General features: G+C 45.2%; 1 protein-coding gene across 11 annotated transcripts in view; it reads right to left on the reverse strand.

The window, feature by feature from the left end:
• The window catches only part of XRCC2 (homolog of X-ray repair cross complementing 2 (XRCC2)), a 145,738-nt gene extending 127,630 nt beyond the window's left edge, over nucleotides 1–18,108 (reverse strand). For all 11 annotated transcript variants that reach the window (XR_015693359.1, XM_087694459.1, XM_087694460.1 and 8 more), the window contains exon 1: nucleotides 17,774–18,108. Coding sequence is in view for 10 of the 11 variants with exons in the window: in XM_087694459.1 (XP_087550585.1) it covers nucleotides 17,774–18,079 (306 nt within the window). In the remaining variant the exon portion in view is untranslated. The remainder of the gene's footprint in view (nucleotides 1–17,773) is intronic.
• Nucleotides 18,109–19,936: the final 1,828 nt, after the last annotated feature.

A 19,936-nucleotide genomic window follows, 5' to 3' on the forward strand; every position in this document is an offset into this window, starting at 1 on the left:
CTGCCAGCCTAATGACTCTAAATCAGGCTCCGTGCAACTGAGAATGGCTGACTTGAAGGCATTGATGCGAAGACCAGAAGCTTGACCAAAGAGCGTCCAAACATCTAATGCCTTGCGAATGTTATCCCTGTCCGCCTGCAAAATCATAAAGGAGTCATCAGCCAAAGATTGGCTAATGAAGTGCTGCCCCAAAGGAAGAGATAACCCTGCCAGCTGGGCAGAAGCCGCCATGGAGGATAACATTGAAAGGACCGGGTGAGTCGCCAAGGCAAAGAAGAGAGGACTCAAAGGGCAGCCTTGTCTGAGCGAGCGTGCAAGGAGAAATGGCTCTGTGACCCCACCATTAAGCATAACTCTTGAAGAAGCCTCAGTACTAAGGGTGTAGATCAATCGGGACATGCGGATCCCAAAGCCCATAGCAGACATAAGCTCTGCAAGGAAAGACCAGTCCACACAGTCAAACGCCTTTTCCAGGTCCAGTTGAATCAAGACCACTTGCTGATTGGAGTGCCTCGCATAATCAATAGCCATTTGCACATTCAAGATATTGTGCAAAATGTTGCGTCCCTTAATGAAACCATATTGGAGGGGGTGCACAAGAGCTGGAAGGTGCTTGTGAAGCCGATTTGCCAGCACTTTGGAAAAGATTTTATACATCACGCCCATCAACGAAATTGGTCTCCAGTGTTGCAGCTTTGACGGCGAAGGGACCTTGGGGATCAGTTTGATGAGGCCTTCTTTCCATGAAGAAGGCATGACCCCTGTTTCCCAAACCTGCTGGAACATGACCACTAAAGGCTTTACCAACTGCGTGGCTGAGTGCTCAAAAAATTCATTAGTGAGACCATCCCAACCAGGACTTTTATCCTTAGGCAGGTGCAACAACACATCCATAACCTCCTCTTCGCAAATATCCGCCTCCAAAGAGGCTTGCATATCAAGCGGAACCTGCTGGTGGACCAGCTGATAGAAGACCGAGCGGGCATGCGTAACCTGGCTAGACGGCAAGGATGAAGAACCAAAAAGATCCATAAAATAATTTCTGCACATATTGATAATGGTCTGCGGATCAGTGACCATGCGACCTTCCGAGTCCTGAAGTCGAGTCATATTTTCGCGAGCCGGAGAAGCATGCAAAGCGCGAAAGAATTTATGAGACTGGCAGGCATTATCTTGCAATGTGTCAGTCAAGTTATGCAGCTTGGCCTGCTGATAAGATTTCAAGCTAAAGACTTGAATAAGATGGGCCAAACGCCGCTCCAGAGACAGCAGAAAATCATCATCTGGGGAATCCGGGAGCAAGGAACGGACCAAGGCCAATAAGTCCTCTGCTGCAAGTCGACGGCGGCGACAAAGAGAGGCAGTGTGAATCCCATACTGCCGAGCAACCCGCTGCACATTAGAGAGCAGGCGTGCAAACGAAGCCAAGCCCTCAGAGGCGAAGTCCAATAAGAACCTCTCAATCAGTTGCTGCATATAATCCTGAAAAATTGGATGCTTCAAATAAGAGGAGTTGAAGCGTAAAGGGAGCTTATCCAGGAACTGCATAAAAGGTGCAACAGATTGTGCCCGCATCTCAAGCTGGAGGGGAAAATGATCCGACAACGCATATTGCTGCAAGACCTTCATCTCCAGCATCTCGGGAAGAAAATCATCCCCCTGCATGATATACATTCTGTCCAATCGCGACCAAGTGGTTGCATATTGCGCAGAATGAAAAGTAAAACCTGAAACAGAAGGGTGAAGCCACGACCAAAGATCTTGCTTAAGTATGTGCAAAGCAAAGGAGTTCCACACCCGGCTTTCTGGCGTATCCATTACCGAATGCCCTGAGGTGGACTGCGAAGAGTCAACACACATATTGAAATCTCCCATCAAAAACCCTCTGCGGCCAAGTGCCATGGAGCCCTGCAAAGTCAACCATAGATCCCGTCGGGATGTGGGATCATTGGGAGCATAAAGTCCCAGCAGCCATAAAATCTCGCCTTCAAATAGGACTTCGATTACCAGAAAGCGGCCGTGCACATCATTTTTAACAAGAACAGGCTGGTATTTCTCATGAACAATCATCAGCACGCCCGAATAATGCTTAGCATGTGTCCCTGCATAAAACAGACGAAATCCACGACAATCCACAACCTTTCCTGCCTCACCATGACTTTTGTGCTCCACTGCACATAATACATCCCACTGATTTTCATGCAAGACAGACCACATGGTATGCTGCTTATGGCGAGAGCAAATGCCTCGCACGTTCCACGTGGCAATCTTCATATATTTTCAAACAAAGGAAGTCAGGAACGAGGCGCCTGTTGCCTCGATTGCATCTTTTCCGCAAGGGCATCCAGGACACCCTCATCCAGAAAATCAGCCAATACTACAAATGAATTCGGGCGACCTGCTTTAGAGGTAGAAGGGAAATCCACTACCTTGGGAGCAGGGCGGGGATAACGCCTATCCCAAGGAGTAATCACATTGCCTTTCGCATCAAACGCCAGCTTAGCAGGTGGGCCCTTGGGGCCCTCAGAATAGACTTTCCTTGAAGACGGATTGCGGGGGGCTGACGGGGCCATGGTACGCACAACCTGCTGTGGGGTGACCATGTCTTTCCTGCGCGTGTACGTGCGCACGGAATCCGGGGAAACATGAGGCCCAGGATCTGCCAGGCCTGCGTCCAACTTTTTACCTTTTTTTTGTCGTGCCTCAATCCAATCAGAGCTAGGAGAATCCAAAGCTCGGACCTGTTGTTTACCTTTTTCCATGACAGTAGGGGGCTGAAGGGTCTCCTGTGTCTGGGCATCAAGCACCATGTCATCCTTGGGCTGCACAACCTGCGCCTCCTCAGAAGACAGTTGCCGTTCCGGGCATTCAGCTACAAAATGCCCTAATTTACCACATGAAAAGCAGTGTCCGGCAAAATTGCCCCATTTCAGGCGAAAATGCAAGGGATGCATGCCAGCGCAATTGAGGCGAAGCCACGCAGGCCTTTTCCTGGCCGTATCCCATAACATGCATAGACGGTTTCGGTTCATAGCCCTGAGGCTGGGAGGAACCAGCACTGTGCCCACAACCGCCATCGCGTCTTTCAACAATGGCCAATATACCGCTGGACAATTTTCCACTTCCACCCACACCGGGCATTCGCGTTGAAGCAGACGCTGGAAGTCAGCCATAGGGCGCCATGGTACCACATGGACCAAGCGGCGGTCAAAGAATAGTGGCAACTTGGACAGTAGCTCAGCTCGATGCAATTCGGATTTCAACAGCACCTCATAAAAGCCGCGAGGTCCAAGGAAGATCTCCTCAACATACTCCCCTTGCAATAAGTGGTGCATCCACTGGCGAATATGTGAGAGCACTGGGATCCTGCCGGTGAAAAAAAGTATAACTGCACGGTCATAGAACACCGAGAAGGACCGCAAGACTGATTTTGGGTCCACTGTCGCTTCCAGCACATCATCCGCAGCCGCAGCAGAGAAAGTTTCATTATTATGCTGGACATAATCGCCAAGCAGAGTATTGGCAAAGTCCAGCAAATGCTCCCAGTCTATTTCCTGCGAATCCACAGGTTCGGAGGCAACCTGCGCATAGGAACGGTCCTGAGGACCCATTGGCTCGTTTGAAGTGTGCTTAGAGCGTTTGCCTGCCGGCGGCAGTTCAGAACCCGGAGGCGGCTCCTCCGTGCATGGCACCATATCCTCCGGCTCCTCGGTATCGGAATTAGGGCCAAGGGCCGCCACCGTCCGGTCAAGAAACTCCATATCCAGGCCAGCCATACCGCTGTCTTCTCTCTTTCGCTCGCTCCCTCACTGTAGCAGCAGGATGCACTGTCTACAGTCTCTGCTCTTCAATAATCTGCTGCCTCCTCGGCACAGATCTGTCCTTGTAAAATGGCTATCTGCCTGTCCCTAAACTGTCGTGTCCCGGGCTGTGCAGGGACGTATTCTGCAAGCACAAACCAGGCGACGACTGCGACGAGGCCTGCAGGTCAGGCGGCCGGCAGCAGGGCGGGACGCTCGCGCGGCCAGTTCCCTCTCTCTCTCTCTCTCTCTCTCTCTCTCTCTCTCTCTCTCTCTCTCTCTCTCTCTCTTTGAAGGTCCCGCAAACCTGCCAAACCAAGAAACCGCCGGGCTGCAGGAACAGAACTGCAACAGGGCGCCTGTGCAGAACCGGACGGGCACGAGCAGGTGAACCCTTGATCAAGGGTGCGTCTGAAAGCAGTGAGCGGCCGCAGCGCTGCTTAGCCAGCGATTATCTGAAGGCGCAGATCCAGGCGACTGTCAGGCGACTGTCAGGCGAGCAACGGTACGTATCCGTCAGTAGGCGTAGCAGGCGGAAGGTCCAGGCAACGGCGGGACAGAGACGTCAGGGCTCACGACCTCCATGCAGGTCCGCGGGAAGATCGCCCAAGCGCACAGGGGGTTCGTTGTTAGGTCACGGGGGAGGGGGATCCGCCATCGTGTCGTTCCATCCTCTCTCTCTCTCTCTCTCTCTCTCTCTCTCTCCACCATTGACATCGCTAAACATCACATCTCTACTATGCACCCGTCACTTCAATTACAACATGCAATGAGGAACTTGTCTCTTTACATGATGCTTTACAAGATGAACATTGCATGGCAGCTATGCAATCAAAAATGGACTCTATTCATAAAAATGGCACATGGATGGCAATCACCAAACCCTTTGTAATTGAGGGGAGAGGCTCTTTTCAAGAGAGAGCGAGTGTCAACAAGGTCATGGGCTCTTAGCTTGGGTCCACATGTAAAGAAATAATTGAGCACACAAGATGAACACAAAGTGTATGACAAAACACAATGATACAATAGTAGAACTCGAAGGTGAAGAATAACTTAGGATGAGTGAAGAATGAATGCTGAAAACACACTATGCAAGAGCAAATACAAAACCTTGAACCTCTGTGTCTAGACTGGGGCAAAGATAAACTAGAGAGTGTGCCGTACTCTATATGGACCAAATCGCAGCAGGCAGCCTCCGGTAAAGTGACTAGCTGCTGAAAGATTGAAAACAGTAGTGCAGCCTGCTCTATCCCAAAACGCAAAGCCGAACCTGATGCAGACTGATCTGATGAAGTGTGTGGCAGTTTTCAGGCAGGCAGCAGCCTCTGGACAAAGCGTAGGTGCAGGATGGAAGGTGCAGGCAGCAAACGCAAGCTGCAACTAGTCAGACAACGGCAAAAACAATGACATCAGTAGTGGTACACCAAGGCTGAGCAGTAAAGCAAAGTGCTATTTATATAGGTGAATCCTACCAAAAGTTTGGGTGCTTTCTAATGGGGCACAGAAACTTTGGTAGTTTTGAGTTCTGGGGCTGTTTTAAAAGAGCTAATTAAGGTCTAACTAGTAATTCATCTTGTTTAACTGGTAATTGAACTTTTTTAGCTTAACCATATGGACCCCCATGCAACCATTGTAGGGACTCACCACACATGCTAGGCCCCCACAGCTGGCTACAACTTGCCTTGGTCCCAAAGGGAGTCACCTAATTGCTTGCATCATCACCAATTGGTCATCAATCTAGTCTGCTTACTGCACGCTAGTTTCACACTCACGCTGCCGCCAGCTATCCACAAAAGCATTGCCCAAGAATTGTTGGGTGTAAAGGCCCCTTACACTCTCCCATGTGTATATTACTTTACACATGTGAACTCGCCCTTGCAGATGTAAGTGTACCGTACCCTAAGTATAAATACATCATTTATTCTTTGTGTGTACCACACTGGTACACACCTATCTGTCGACTCTCACTCTCACACTCACTCAATGTTCACCAAACTCCTACTGCACCTCGATTGACATGCGTACTCTCTTTGCTTCTGCTCAACTTATCAAACCGGTATCAGAGCAGGACGGTCCAAGCAAGCGGCAGACAGGCAGCTGCAACAACGTCTACTACAGGCAGTAGTTGCAGGGCTGCAGGCTGCAGGCAACAGCCACAGGCTCCAAGTCATCACGACAGGTGTTGGCTCATCTCAACAGGGCTGACTAGCATGCAACCAGGTTCTGTCGGGTGACAAGGCTGACCAGGACTTTACCAGCAGATGGGCAGTGCGTTACAAGTCGACGGGGCTAGGGCCAGGCGGCAAACGGGTAGCACGTGACGCGCATGACAAGTCGATGGGGCCAGGTGGGAGACGGGCAGGTCAACGACCTTCTTTTTAATCAGGAATTTTTTGTTTCTCTCCTTCTCTACCGAGCATTCGCATGCACAAGCACAAAACACAAATTTGTGCAAATTTGCTCTTGAAATTTGGGGCTTTTCCCAGATTTGGTGCCGGACACACATAACAGTGACAGTTGACCCATAAATTGCAGACATTGAGTGCACAGGCCTCGAAGATTTTGGGGCTTTTCACATGTAAGTGAAATTTTGCTCGATTGAGCCAATTTCATTGAAATTTGTGGACTCTTGAACCGCGAAATTTGGGGCTTTTGCAGAATTTGTAAAATTTCTGCAACATTTGCCCGCATTTGATGCTCGGGAAGATGTATTGATGCAATTGGGGTAGATTTACTGTAAAAACTTTGGGGCTTTCCACCTTGGTGATACATTTTGAGTTGATTTGAGACTGGACAATGAAATTTGCAGCAAATTCACTGCTCAATGGGAGAAATTTGAACTTTGGATGTTTCAAATGTTGTAAAAGGGCAGCTTCTCTTGGTATATGTATTGCTGAAGGCTCATTATGCAATGAAACAGTGGTATATACAGCATTTGGGTTATTGCATTTGGGCATTATGGTGATGTATTACTAAAGTGGGAGCTGTCATTAAAGCAAATGTATCAAATTTTATTCATGTATATGCTATAATCAGTACTTAAGACTGAAATTGCAGCTAAACATCTGCTTCTTGGACACCTTGGAAGTACAAGTGTGTGTACTTGCTGTTACATTCAGCAACCTTGCTATTGGCTGAAAGCATTCAGCACTTTATTGCTGAAGATGGCTAGCAATGCATCTACATCCGACTCAAAGGATCTCTTTGAGATTCGGAAATTTGATGGCAGTGGTTTTGATCTTTGGAAAGATCATATGCAAGGTATACTCTTTCTAAAGGATTGTGATGATGCTTTGGCAAAACATAAGCCTGTTGCTTTGCCAGGGGCTAAAATGAATAAAAAGGCCATTACTTACATTAAAATGGTAGTCACAGATGATAGCTTGGTTGATATAAAGGGGCTTGATACTACCTATACAGTTTGGGAGAAACTCAAGGCTACTTATGAGAATACAACTCCTGCCAATCACGTACAACTCATGAGAAAGTTGGTCAACTTGAAGCTTGATGAGTCTAAGCCTGTCTCAAAGCATTTGAATGCTTTCACTAGTATTTTGAGTCAGTTACATGATGCAGGCTTGCCAACTTTTGATCCTAAATTGAGGGCTATCTTCTTGCTCATGACTTTGCCTGATTCATGGGAAGTATTGGTTGTGTCATTGAGCAATAACCCCAACTTGACATTTGATGATATGCACGTTTCTATTCTCAATGAAGAGATTAGACGCAAGGCAAGTGAAGAAAACAGTGGATCAACCTACAATGTAAAAGAAAGAACTGAAAAAAGATCAAACGCTGCAAATAAGAACAAAAATCGTAGCAAAAGCAAGAAAAAACAACAAGATGTAACTTGTTATCAATGTGGTCACAAAGGACGTAAAAAACCCGACTGCACGTACTTTAAAAGGGCACAAGAACGTAAGAAGCAGGGTGATGCAAAAGGCAAAAAGAATGAAAAGGATGGCAGTCCACAGCTAATCTCCCGCAATCGTTTTGGAAAGAGGCACTTAAAACCACGGTGCATATCTACAACCTTCTCCACATCATGCACTTGAAAGTGGCATTTCTGAAGAGAATTGGTCTGGCAAACCTGCTTCATATGACCAGTTAAGAGTCTTTGGCTGTGAATGCTATGTACATTATCAAAGTGAAGCAATGCAGAAGCGAATGACCATGAAAAAGAGTGAACACAGAGAGGAGAGAGAGAGAGAAAGAGATAGTGAAACGTAGAAAATGTGCAGTGAAGAATGTTGTATAAGGATGCAGAATTATACATGGGTGCAGAGAGAATATATGCGTATGTCTCCACCTTGAGAACCTCGATCTCCATCAGCCCCGAGTGCTATCTTCATCACCAGCAGTCTGAAATTTGTCAAATACCAATGCACAAGACTACTAGAAACTCCGCCTTATAAAGGCTGAAAAGAATGCCTGAAAAATACTTGAAATAATCAGGTCAACTGCGACTGCAGTCAGACAGTCTGACTGCTATTACGTGGCAAAACTGCCACGTGGCATTGCTGACATGGCAGTAGATGACTCTCAACACCCCCTCTCAGATCCTAGACAAGGTTGCAGATGTAGCGATCTAGAATGTCGATGAAGTAAAGCCTGGGGAAGTGCCTTTGTAAACAAAACTGCAAGATTGTCTTCACTTTTACAGTACTCCACATCAATGGTCGTATCCAGAAGCTTTTCCCTAATGAAGTGATACTAGATCTCTATGTGCTTCGTCCGGACATGGAATACGAGATTTCATGCCAAAGCAATGCGACTCATTGTCGCACCGCAAGATAGTAGGACGAGTCTAGGGACAGCCAAGCTCCTCCAACAACCGCCGAAACCACACAGTCTCACATGTAGTAGAAGACGCAACCTGATACTCTGCCTCAGCCGAAGATAGGGCTACCGTGGGCTGCTTCTTGCTACTCCAAGAGATAGCACCAGTACCCAAGGTAAAACAATAACCTGTAGTAGACCACCGTTGATCCACATTGCCAACCCAATCTGAATCACTCCAACCCGCAAGAACAAGATCAGAAGTACTTGTACTTGTTGGTTAGAAAAGCCCGAGGTTAGAGGTCCCCCTCAGAAACCAAAGTATCCTCTAAGCAGCTTGCCAATGCACCTGTTGAGGTGCACTCATGAACCCAGCCAAGAGACCTACAACAAAACATAGATCAACCCATGTGTTGAGGAGCCAAATCAATGATCCAATCAACTGACGATAGCGAGTAGCATCCGCCAAAGGAGAATCTGCATGTGAAGTGGCCTTCCAGTTTGGATCGACAATCCTCCATCTCAAAAGTCACCAAGAGCTCCTGTACATATCTCTGCTGAGAGATGAAAATCCCCCTTTGAGACTGATAAATCTCATGGCCCAAAAAGAAATGAAGATGTCCTAAATGCATCATCTTGAACGTCTAATGTAGGGCTGCCTTTGTCTCTTCGACCTTCTGGGTATGATCACCTGCAATCATCAACATACAAAACAAACAACACACGACCTCCCTCAAAAGTATGCACATAAAGCTACAGATCGGCCCTAGAGCGCCGATATCCCAACTTGGCCTGGAGAAACGAATCGATCTTCTCGTTCCAAGCACGCAGAGCCTGCTTCAGGCCATACAAGGCCTTCTTTAACCTGTAAACCTTCCCATCTGAGAAACCAAAGCCAGGAGGCTGCTCTACATAGATCTCCTCCTTCAAATCACCATTCAAGAAAGCTGACTTCACATCCAACTGAAAAACAAGCCATCTCCTATAACCAGCCAAGGCAAGAATAGCACGAATAGTCACCATGCGAGCTGTAGGGTTAAAAGTATCATGGAAGTCAACACCTGGGCGTTGTGCAAAACCCTTAGCAACAAGATGAGCCTTGTGCTTGTCCAACGAGCCATCACTATGGTACTTGGTCTTGAAGAATAGCCTCCAACTCGGCTTCCAACACCTTCCGCCAATGATCAGACTGTAAAGCCTCCTTCATTGATGTAGACTCTCTATCCTGCATAACAAGAGACATCAAACAGTAGTTAGAGCAAACAAGCTCCATAGGATGTGCCTGGTGCCTCTGTGACCTCTGCGGTCCATCTTGCGGTTCCCACTCCTCACGGATCCCCTCGATTCCTAAATCACGGTGTGTCACGGGCCCAACACGGAGGAGGCCGGATCTCTCCTTGGTGCTCCCCATCTACTTAAGACTCAGGTACATCCACTGGCGGGATCTCCACTGAGGTAGTCGATGGAAGAGAAGACTCAGAATCTAAAGAAAAATCTCCATCAAGAGGCTCTGGCTCCAAAGGAACTATCTCGAGAGCCCAACTCTCCCCTGGATCTCCAAGTACGGGGTGCTCCTCACCCCCCCTGTGGCCGGAACTTCCATAAACCGCACATCTCAGCTCGTGTAGACATCCCGCTTGACGGGATCATACAAGTGAACCTTGGGACTAGGAGTTGTAGCCAACAAAGACCTGTCGTCAGGAAGCCGCCTCAAATTTGTCACATTGCATGTTCGGGATGTGCACATAGGCGTCACACCCAAAGATCCTGAAATAAGAGACATCAGGCTTAGTCCCAAAGTAAGCCTCAAAAGGTGTCATCTTGTCAACGGCCGAAGTGGGGAATCGATTTAGGATGTGGACTACCATAGCCATTGCCTCGGCCCATAGAAACTGAGGTGTCTATCAGTGCTCCATCATGGTGCGTGCCATCTCGATCACACTTTGGTTCTTCCACTCCAAAATGCCATTCTCTTGAGGAGTGTTGGTATTAGCAAACTCTTGGTGAATGCCTCTATCTACACAAAAACGAGCAAACTCGTTAGAAACAAATTCACCACCCTTGTCGAATCGCAACGTCTTCAATCTTCGGCCCGATTGGTTCTCCTCGAAGGAGAAGCCAATCCCAGAAGTGGAAGAAAGCCTCCGACTTCAACGTCAAGAAGTAGGCCCATGTCATCTTGTTGTAGTCATCTACGATCAACATGAAGTACAAGCTCCCCTTCAAGGACTCATTCCTCATCGCACCATAAAGATCCGTAGATACAAGCTCCACAAGTGAAGTAGACCGTCTCAAAGCTTTGTTGGGAATCGCATCTCTATGCTGCTTCCTACAAATGCAGGAGACACATGGCTGCTAGCTCAACACTATGTCCAGCAAACCTCGAACAAGCGATCCTCGCGACGCCTTTTGAAGATACTCATAGTTCAAGTGGCCAAACCGGGCATGCCATAGCTCAAACTATGTCTGAGAGGTAAGAAGAAGAGAGGTAAGAGCAAAAGAAGACTTCAATTTTTAGATGCCATTCTCCTCATACCCTGAAGAGAGAACCGTCCTCGATCCACGATCAAGAACGTAAACAGCATCACTGTCAAACTCCACCAAGAGACCAAGAGAACAAATCTTATGTACTGAAAGCAAATGATACCCTAAACTTGGCACATGCAACACCTCGGAAGTGTGAATACCACCACGTCCATCTGGAATCAGCTGCATCTCACCCTATGCAGCAATAGGCACAGAAGAGCTATCTCCTATGAGAATTTGCCCACGAGAGGGTCGCAGATGGGCAACACCAACTGTCGAAGGAGTCATGTGCCGTGAGGCACCACTGTCCCCACGATCCACTCTCGAGCCTTGGGAGCTGTCATCGCAGCATCAAAAGTCTTCGGTGTAGAGTCCTCAATGACCGCTAAGTGTAGAAAAGCAATTGATGAGGGTGCAACCACCACTCCAAAATCCTTTGTGTCCTTCTTCTTGGTGTCCTTCTTGTCCTTGTCAAGGCAATCCTTCTTCCAATGGCTAGTCTTACCACAAATATGGCATGTCAATTCTTTCTCTTTGTCCTTCTTAGATTTGTTGTTCTCCTTCTTCTTCTTTTGGTTCTTCCCCTTCTTCTGAGAGGCTTAACCAATCAATGCCTCCGATTTGGAAGTATTCTGTCCCTTCAACTATTCCTCTTGGTCCAAGACCATAGGAACTAATTCTTCTCAATGAAGAGTCAACTCCCACCTTGAAGCAATAAAAGCGGAATAAAAAGTACCGAATCGTGGCGGCAACTGGGACAATAAAGTGATCGCCATGTCTTGGGAGAAAATGGGCTTCCCCAATTTTGAACCTGCATGTGAAGCTACAGAAGCTGGTTGATGTGTTCTCCCGAAGCAAAGAAGACTTATTTACGAATAGGGTTCGCATCTGCATCTCCAAAGAAACCCCCCTCATAAGGGTCATCCGGTTGTACATCTGGTCAAGCTCCAGCCATATCTCCCAAGCCACCATCAAGTGCAACATATGGGCTATCACGGCTGTTGTACAAGACAGAAAAAGAAAAGAACGAATCCTTGCATTCAGCTTGTCCCAATGAGACAGGGCCTTGGTCAACTCCACATGAGCGTTTGAAGAGAGTTTGAACTCATCTCTCACCGAGGGCCGGTTGATCTCCTCCATCACAAGCTCCGTCAAATCATAAGACTCCAATATGGCCAACATCATCACACACCATATGCGGTAATTGTCGCCATCGAGCTTTTGATCTGAAGGAAGAGCCGGTAAGACAAGCACCTTCCAGTCCATGATCACCTGGAGCTCCATGTCAGTCTCTGTAGACATCTTCACCGGCAATGCCTGCACAAATGCAAAAGAAACCCCCTCTAACTATGAAAGCGCAGCCTACTAGGGCTCTTATCTTCATATCCCGAACCTTCTTCAGCCGTCGGAGGTGATGAAAACATAAAATTTGCACTTGAAGGCCAAAAACTCAGCCTTCTTCCTTCTCTAACAATAACAGCTTCATCAAATCTTCTCTTTTCTCGCACGCCCACGCTCGCCTCAGCCTTGTTCTAATGCGCAGTCCACCTCCTCACACTTAAACGCTAAAAACACAGCCTTGTGTCGCGCTAAAACTCCTCTTGAGATAGGTTCACCTTCTTCAATGCTCTGATATCATGTTAGAGTGAAGCAATGCGGGAGTGAATGACCATGACAAAGAGTGAACAGAGAGAGAAAGAGACAGCGAAACACAGAAAATCAGCAATGAAGAATGTTGTATAAGGATACAGAATTATACACGAGTGCAGAGAGATTATTTGCGTATGTCTCCACCTTGAGAACCTCGATCTCCGTCAGCCCTAAGTGCTATCTCCATCACCAGCAAGCTGAAATCTGTCAAATACCAATGTACAAGACTGCTAGAAACTCAGCCTTATAAAGGCTAAAAAGAATGCCAGAAAAATACTTGAAATAATCAAGTCAGCTGCCAAACAGTCCAACTGCTGCCACATGGCAAGAGATGACTCTCAACATACATGTACATGTAGATAGCAAGATCAAACTTGACATGAAATTTCATAGAGGCATCTTCATGGGTTATGGAGATGAAGGTGAAATAGACAATAGAGTTTGGATTCCAAGCATAAAAAAGATACTATGTAGCTGGGATGTGATATTTAATGAGCCAAAGCTCCTGAAAAATGTCACATCTAATGACTCAGACAAAAAGAAAGTGAAATTTCAGCATGATCAGCCTCTTGAACAGCTGTCAACTGCTGAAAATTCAGGTCCATTTGATATTGATTATGATAATTAGCGTATCATCATCAAGCTAGATGAAAATGGGCAGCAAGGGGATGCTGAAAATCAGCATGCTGAAAATGAATTACAGTAGCCTGAATTTGTATTATTACAGCAACCTGAATATGCAATTCAGCAGCCAAATAACAAGGTCATTGACATTCCTTTGGATATGGATCCATTACCTGATAACACAGGTCATTGGGTAAGAAGGTCTACACGTGTCAGAAGGCCTATACAAAGGTTTGATCCCTCTTTGGACTGCATTTTGCTCACAAATGAAGGTGAGCCTCTTACGTATAAAGAGGCTTTATCATGTGAATTAAAGAAAAAGTGGGAGCTAGCTATGCAAGAAGAAATGAAGTCATTGTATCAGAATGATACTTGGGATTTGGTTCCATTACCCAAGGATAGGAAAGCCATTCCTAACAAATGGGTCTATAAAATCAAATGTGTGGATGGCAAACCCAAATACAAAGCCAGACTTGTGCCTAAGGGCTATACACAAAAAGAGAGCATTGATTTTCAGGAAGTCTTTTCTCTTGTTGTCAAAATGACCACTCTTCGGGTATTATTTGCCATTGTAGCATCTATGGATCTTGAACTGGACAAATGGATGTTAGAACAACATTCCTACATGGTGATCTGGAAGAAGAGCTGTAGATAAAACAGCCTCAAGGTTTTGTTATACAAGGAAAGGAGCATTTGGAATGTAAACTTAAGAGAAGCTTGTATGGTTTGAAACAGGCTTCTAGACAATGGTATAAAAAGTTTGATGCCTTCATGCTCTCACATGGGTTTTAAAGAAGTAATGCAGATCATTGCTTATATATTAAGAAGGCCAATGATGAAAGCCTTATTATACTTGTGCTTTATATGGATGATATGCTTATTGCTGGTAAGCATAAAAGCCAAATTAATTCATTGAAAAATTACCATGAAGAACTTGGTGCAGCTAAACACATTTTGGGCATGCATGTGACAAGAAATAGAGAGTAGCAGCTCTTATTTCTCTCACAAGAAAAGTACATCAACAAAGTACTTGATCGTTTTTCTATGGCAGGTGCTAAGCCCCTTGGTGTTCGTTTACCACCATATCTTACGCTTAGCAAAGCAAATTGCCCAAAAGATGATAAGGCAACCAGCTCTATGAAGGGTGTTCCTTATGCTTCACCTTGTGGTTCACTTATGTATACTATGGTTGCCACTAGACCTGACATTGCTCGTGCAGTGGAAGTAGTAAGCAAGTTTATATCAAATCCTGGCAAAGCACATTGGGAAGCAGTGAAATGTATCTTACGGTACCTTAAGGGCGCACAAAGAAAATGTATTTGCTATGGAAAGGGTACGTTAGATCTGCAAGGGTATTGTGATGCAGATATGGCAGGTGACTTGGATACTCGCAAGTCTACTAGTGGATACATATTTACCTTGATTGGTGGGGCAAGCTCTAGATTACAAAAAATAGTACCACTCTCTACCACTGAGGCTAAATATATTTCAGCCACTAAAGCTTCAAAAGAAGTTGTTTGGCTTGGTCATTTGGTCAAGGATTTCGAGCTGCCCACCAAAACACCTATACTTGGATGTGATAGCCAAAGTGTTGTATGTCTAGCTAAAAATGCCATGTTTTATGCACGTATCAAACATATTGATATTCGGTATCATTTTATCATGCACGTTTTGGATGATGGTCTAGTCACACTGACTAAGATCAAATCACAGGATAACCCTGCAGATGTTCTCACTAAAAGTTTTGCGATGACTCAACATGAGCATTGCATTAGACTTATGAGAGTTGGTTAAAGGTTCACTTAGGACCTTTAAGTGGGAGGTTGTTGGGTGTAAAGGCCCCTTACGCTCTCCCGTGTGTATATTACTTTACACATGTGAACTCATCCTTGCGAGTGAAAGTGTACCATATCCTAAGTATAAATGCATTCTTTTATTCTTTGTGTGTACCACACTGGTACGCACCTATCTGCCGATTCTCACTCTCACACCCATTGTTCACCAAACTCCTACTGCACCTCGATTGATATGCATACTCTCTTTGCTTCTGCTCAACTCATCAACAACCTCAACCACAAGCATCACAATTACCTCAACCCATCAATTGGCTACAAGTGGCAATCCTCTCTCTCTCTCTCTCTCTCTCTCTCTCTCAACTTCATTCAATCCCTTTAAAATACTCTCTCCTCAATATGTTCCTCTCTCTCCACAACATATTCTTCTCTCTCACTTTGACATTAACATCTTCTTTCACATCAATATCAAAAACCATAACTATTCAATATTTAGATGTTATGAACTTTTAATTTTTATCAACATGCATAAATCTCCCAACATTCGATGGCCATGGCCATCAAGTGTGGTAGTACTCTAGGCCCTAATCGTCAACACATATCCAAGAAACTTATGCAAACAAGAACCCTTCCACTATCCCAAGCATGAGTACTAGACAAGAAAAACTTCTCATCATACCCAACATGTGATATCCTTGGACATCCAGATGGATACTAGTAGCATTGGTCACAGTGGTGTAATGTGTTTGGACATCTGTGATGCGCTTTTCCTCTCTCTCTCTCTCTCTCTCTCTCTCTCTCTCTCTCTCTCTCTCTCTCTCTCTCTCTCTCTCTCTCTCTCTCTCTTTCTTATCTCTTTTTAAATTTTATCTTTCCTCTCTCTATAACTCTCTCTTTTTCTCTCTCTCCCCCCTTAGTCTATCTTAAAGTATGTAAATTTTATCTTCTTCCTACATATAATTCTCTCTCTTTATGTTCATATTCTCTCTCTTTCTTCTCCTCTCTCTCCACCCCCTTTTCTTCTCTCCTTTCTCCTAATTTTCCTTTTTTTCTTCTCTCCCTCTCTCTCTTTTAAATTTTATATTCTCTCTCTCTCTCTCTCTCTCTCTCTCTCTCTCTCTCTCTCTCTCTCTCTCCGCACTAAATCACTTCATGACCATTGTGGCCAATGCTACTACCACCCATCCGAATGACCAAGGATATAATACGCAACATACAACATGTGCCTCACATCTTTGCCCCTCTCGCTAGAAGCATCCCATACCATCAAGTGCTAACCATCACAGTCCCGTGAGAGAATAAGATTTTGTGCATGTTACTGGATCTTGTGCCAAAGAGCAAGTTAGATGCCCTAATACCATGAAACGTTCCCCTAGGATCCAATCTATGCATAAGACACAACACAAACTGTGCCAACGATAAGTAAACCATAAATGGCTATCAGACTCAACTCCAAGCCCTAGATCCAAATGGGCTCACCTCAAAGCTTAAGGCCGAGAGGGTACCACGAGAGGGTACCAAGCCATGCTCGCATCCTAAGAGTTGGTGTCCCATATTACCAATTCACACCATCTTGGTGTACAGATGCAGTGACTGTTGGACCTAAAGTCCAAGCACAATGATCAAGCAATGAATGTACAAAAATGGACCTTGCATTCTATTTATAAGACTCAACAACCCTAACATTATTGCACCCTTAGTGCATTTGCACCAAGTCACTCATGACCCAAGGCTATAACCAATAATGCAAGTGCCCATTCAAGATGTCCAAGAATGTAAAATGCATGTTTGCTCACTGGCACAAATCGCAGGTACAAGTTTTTTAAAGGAAGCTTCCCTTACATGGAAGAGAGATCAAAGTTTGAATACCATGCGATACATCAATGAAAGCTTGGGATGCCTTGGTGTGGACCTAGATGTACCTCACCCTTACTCCATTAGAAGCTCATCCTTTTGAGACGCTACCTATAAACAATTTGGATCATTCTTTGAGGCATAAGCTACATTGGCTTTTGAACAAGTGGAAAAAAGACACCAAGAGGATGCAAAGTACTAGTTGCAGCACTACTAATCAGCTAATTCCCACAATGTTAAGGGCCATAAGGACTTCCCTTGCGTATCAAAGGTGGTTGCACAATACATATACATTGGAACTATGGCGATGTAGAGGCTCTTTAAGGCTTTTTTCACGATTTATGAATCCAAGCACATGCATTGGAAGGAAATGTTGTCAACTTCAATCGGGACATGCAGTAGGCAGGAATGTTGCCATGGACATAATTTAGAAAGCCATGGGAATTGATTATTGTCAACAAATAGTGTAACATCCCAAAAATAAGAGCTCCTTTTTGGTGCTTCTGTAAGAAAATACGCGTTTCATCTTGACTTGGAGGACCAGCGCAATGCAAATAGGGGGCCCCAACATTGAAGACTTCTGTAAATTAGGGTTTTTTCTCCTAAGGAGCTGCCTGTATTGGCGCAGCAGCCCCTTGGAAATACTTTACCTGACATTCCTTTTGGCTATGCAACGAGTGATATCCTTCTTTACAGACACATGCACGAGGCTATGAAAGGATCATTTGTAGCAAAGGGTGGACTGACCTGGATGAGCAACTCTGACTTGGCCGAGCCCGAAGGTCCCACGATCTCCAAGACATGGCCAGAATGGAGGGGCACTCTGTGAAGCGGGGGAACGGAGGTGAGGGGTGGTATGCGACGAGAGAGAACCCTTGCGAGCAGCGACTTGGCTGATTCATCCACGGCCAGCCACTGCTTGGGGCTGGCCATGTACGCATCCCGAGAGGACGAGCAGTATACACACCCAAACACACACCCTCTCTCTCTGATACGTACATGCATACATGCATTGTCCCACATGCACATACCCGCACTACATAATACATACATTCATATACATCTATGCAGGAAGGAAAGACCCGGTTAAAAAGCAGGTTCAAAGAACAAGAAACTACATCACGAACCTTGTGGAGCTTAAAATGGATGGGAATCGTCAAATATTTTAGCATATCGAAGTACCTTTGTTGAGGTGTTATTCTACTGGCTCCTCTACCCTACATTTATCTCTATATTTAACATAATGTTAGCTCTTCCACTAAAGTCTACAAACATTCACACATATTATACATCTATCTCTATACGTAACATGACATTAGTTAGCCCTTCCACTAAAGTCAAGCATCGATTATCTCCTACTCTAGTAACAATTATCAAACCTCTAAGATAGCCACCTCCCATTGCAGTTCTAACACCATAACTAGAATCAAGAGGTCCAGAATCAAGATAGGATGTCTCTTCTTCAATTTTGCCTACATAAATCTGGTACATGCAAGCAATAAATGGCCACCAATTCGCACGTGGTACGTTTTGTCATAATCAAAAGGGGATGAATGAAAAGCTTTTGTCGTGATATTCTCAAGGTATCATCATTTGTGCACTTTGATGAAAAGGTGCTCCCTCATTCATTCTATAAGAAAGGACACCACATAGATTGCCATTGTAGCTTTGTTGTGGCCATATCTTGAGCTTGGCCGGGATTTCTTCCAATTGAATATACATCTAAATTGGAATCTTTAGACATTTCTTTTTATATCGTTGTCATATATTGACAATCCTCCATGGATACATGCACATCCCATATAGTGCTATCAAAATGCCACAATGAATAGTTGGGTTTGTAAAATTTTGCTTCTACTTGTATATAGTGGAGAGAATACGGTATCTTATACACATTGTATGAGAGCTTGGGTGAAGGGTGGCCATAAATGACATGATGCTTCAGATATACTTCTTTTCCTATCTAAGAGGCACCAAGTGAATTAAGGAATTGTAAGTTTTTTGTGCAAAGCTTTGTGCTAGTATTTCTCACCTTCTTGCCAATCTTTGTAATTGGCTCCATCTTCTAGCTCTCTTCCTTATCACCATAAGCTCTTTGCATCTTTAACCATTGTACTTTCTATGTCATCCTCATCTTGTTCTTGTGTTCTTAATGCAACCATCCGTTTTGTTGAGGAAGGGCAAAAAGCGAGCTTTTTGAGCAAGCATTTGAGTGAGCTTTTTTGAGCAACCTCCATTTCTTATTCTATATAGCCCACTTATTCCACCCCTAGATATTTCCACATCCACCACCATCACCACCACCATTGTCGCCACCACTACTGCCACCACCATCTCTACCACCACTACTGCCGCCACCTTATCACCACTACCACTACCCTCACCACCTCCACGATCGCCACCACTACCTTCACTCTATGTACCTCTCTTTCTCTCTCTCTCTCATCTCTCATTCTCAAATTCTCTCTCTATGTGTATAATCCCTTTTTCTTTTTATAACACACTCGATCAAATAGCACTCTACCTTGTGTAAATGATTCTCTTTCTCTAGCACGTAATGTGGGTACATTCATGTGATCACCCTAGAACGGTACACCACAGCCCACACCTCTCTCTCTCTCTCTCTCTCTCTCTCTCTCTCTCTCTCTCTCTCTCTCTCTCTCTCTCTCTCTCTCTCTCTCTCTCTCTCTCTCTCTCTCTCTCTCTCTCTCTCTCTCTCTCTCTCTCTCTCTCTCTCACACACATAATGCAAACACTTGTGCAGCCACTGTGTTTTTAGAACTTTAATTGCAATGGATTGATAGCTCCCTCCCCTCTTTCCCCTCTCTCCCTCCCCCCAATGAATTTGATACAAGACAATTCGTACAAGCAATCGAAATGTATATTTATATTATGTTAGCTCTAGAAATA

Source organism: Lygodium microphyllum, chromosome 15, assembly GCF_053477565.2.
Source record: "Lygodium microphyllum isolate KBCC chromosome 15, Lygodium_microphyllum_v1.1.10, whole genome shotgun sequence".
NCBI classification, from domain to species: Eukaryota; Viridiplantae; Streptophyta; class Polypodiopsida; order Schizaeales; family Lygodiaceae; genus Lygodium; species Lygodium microphyllum.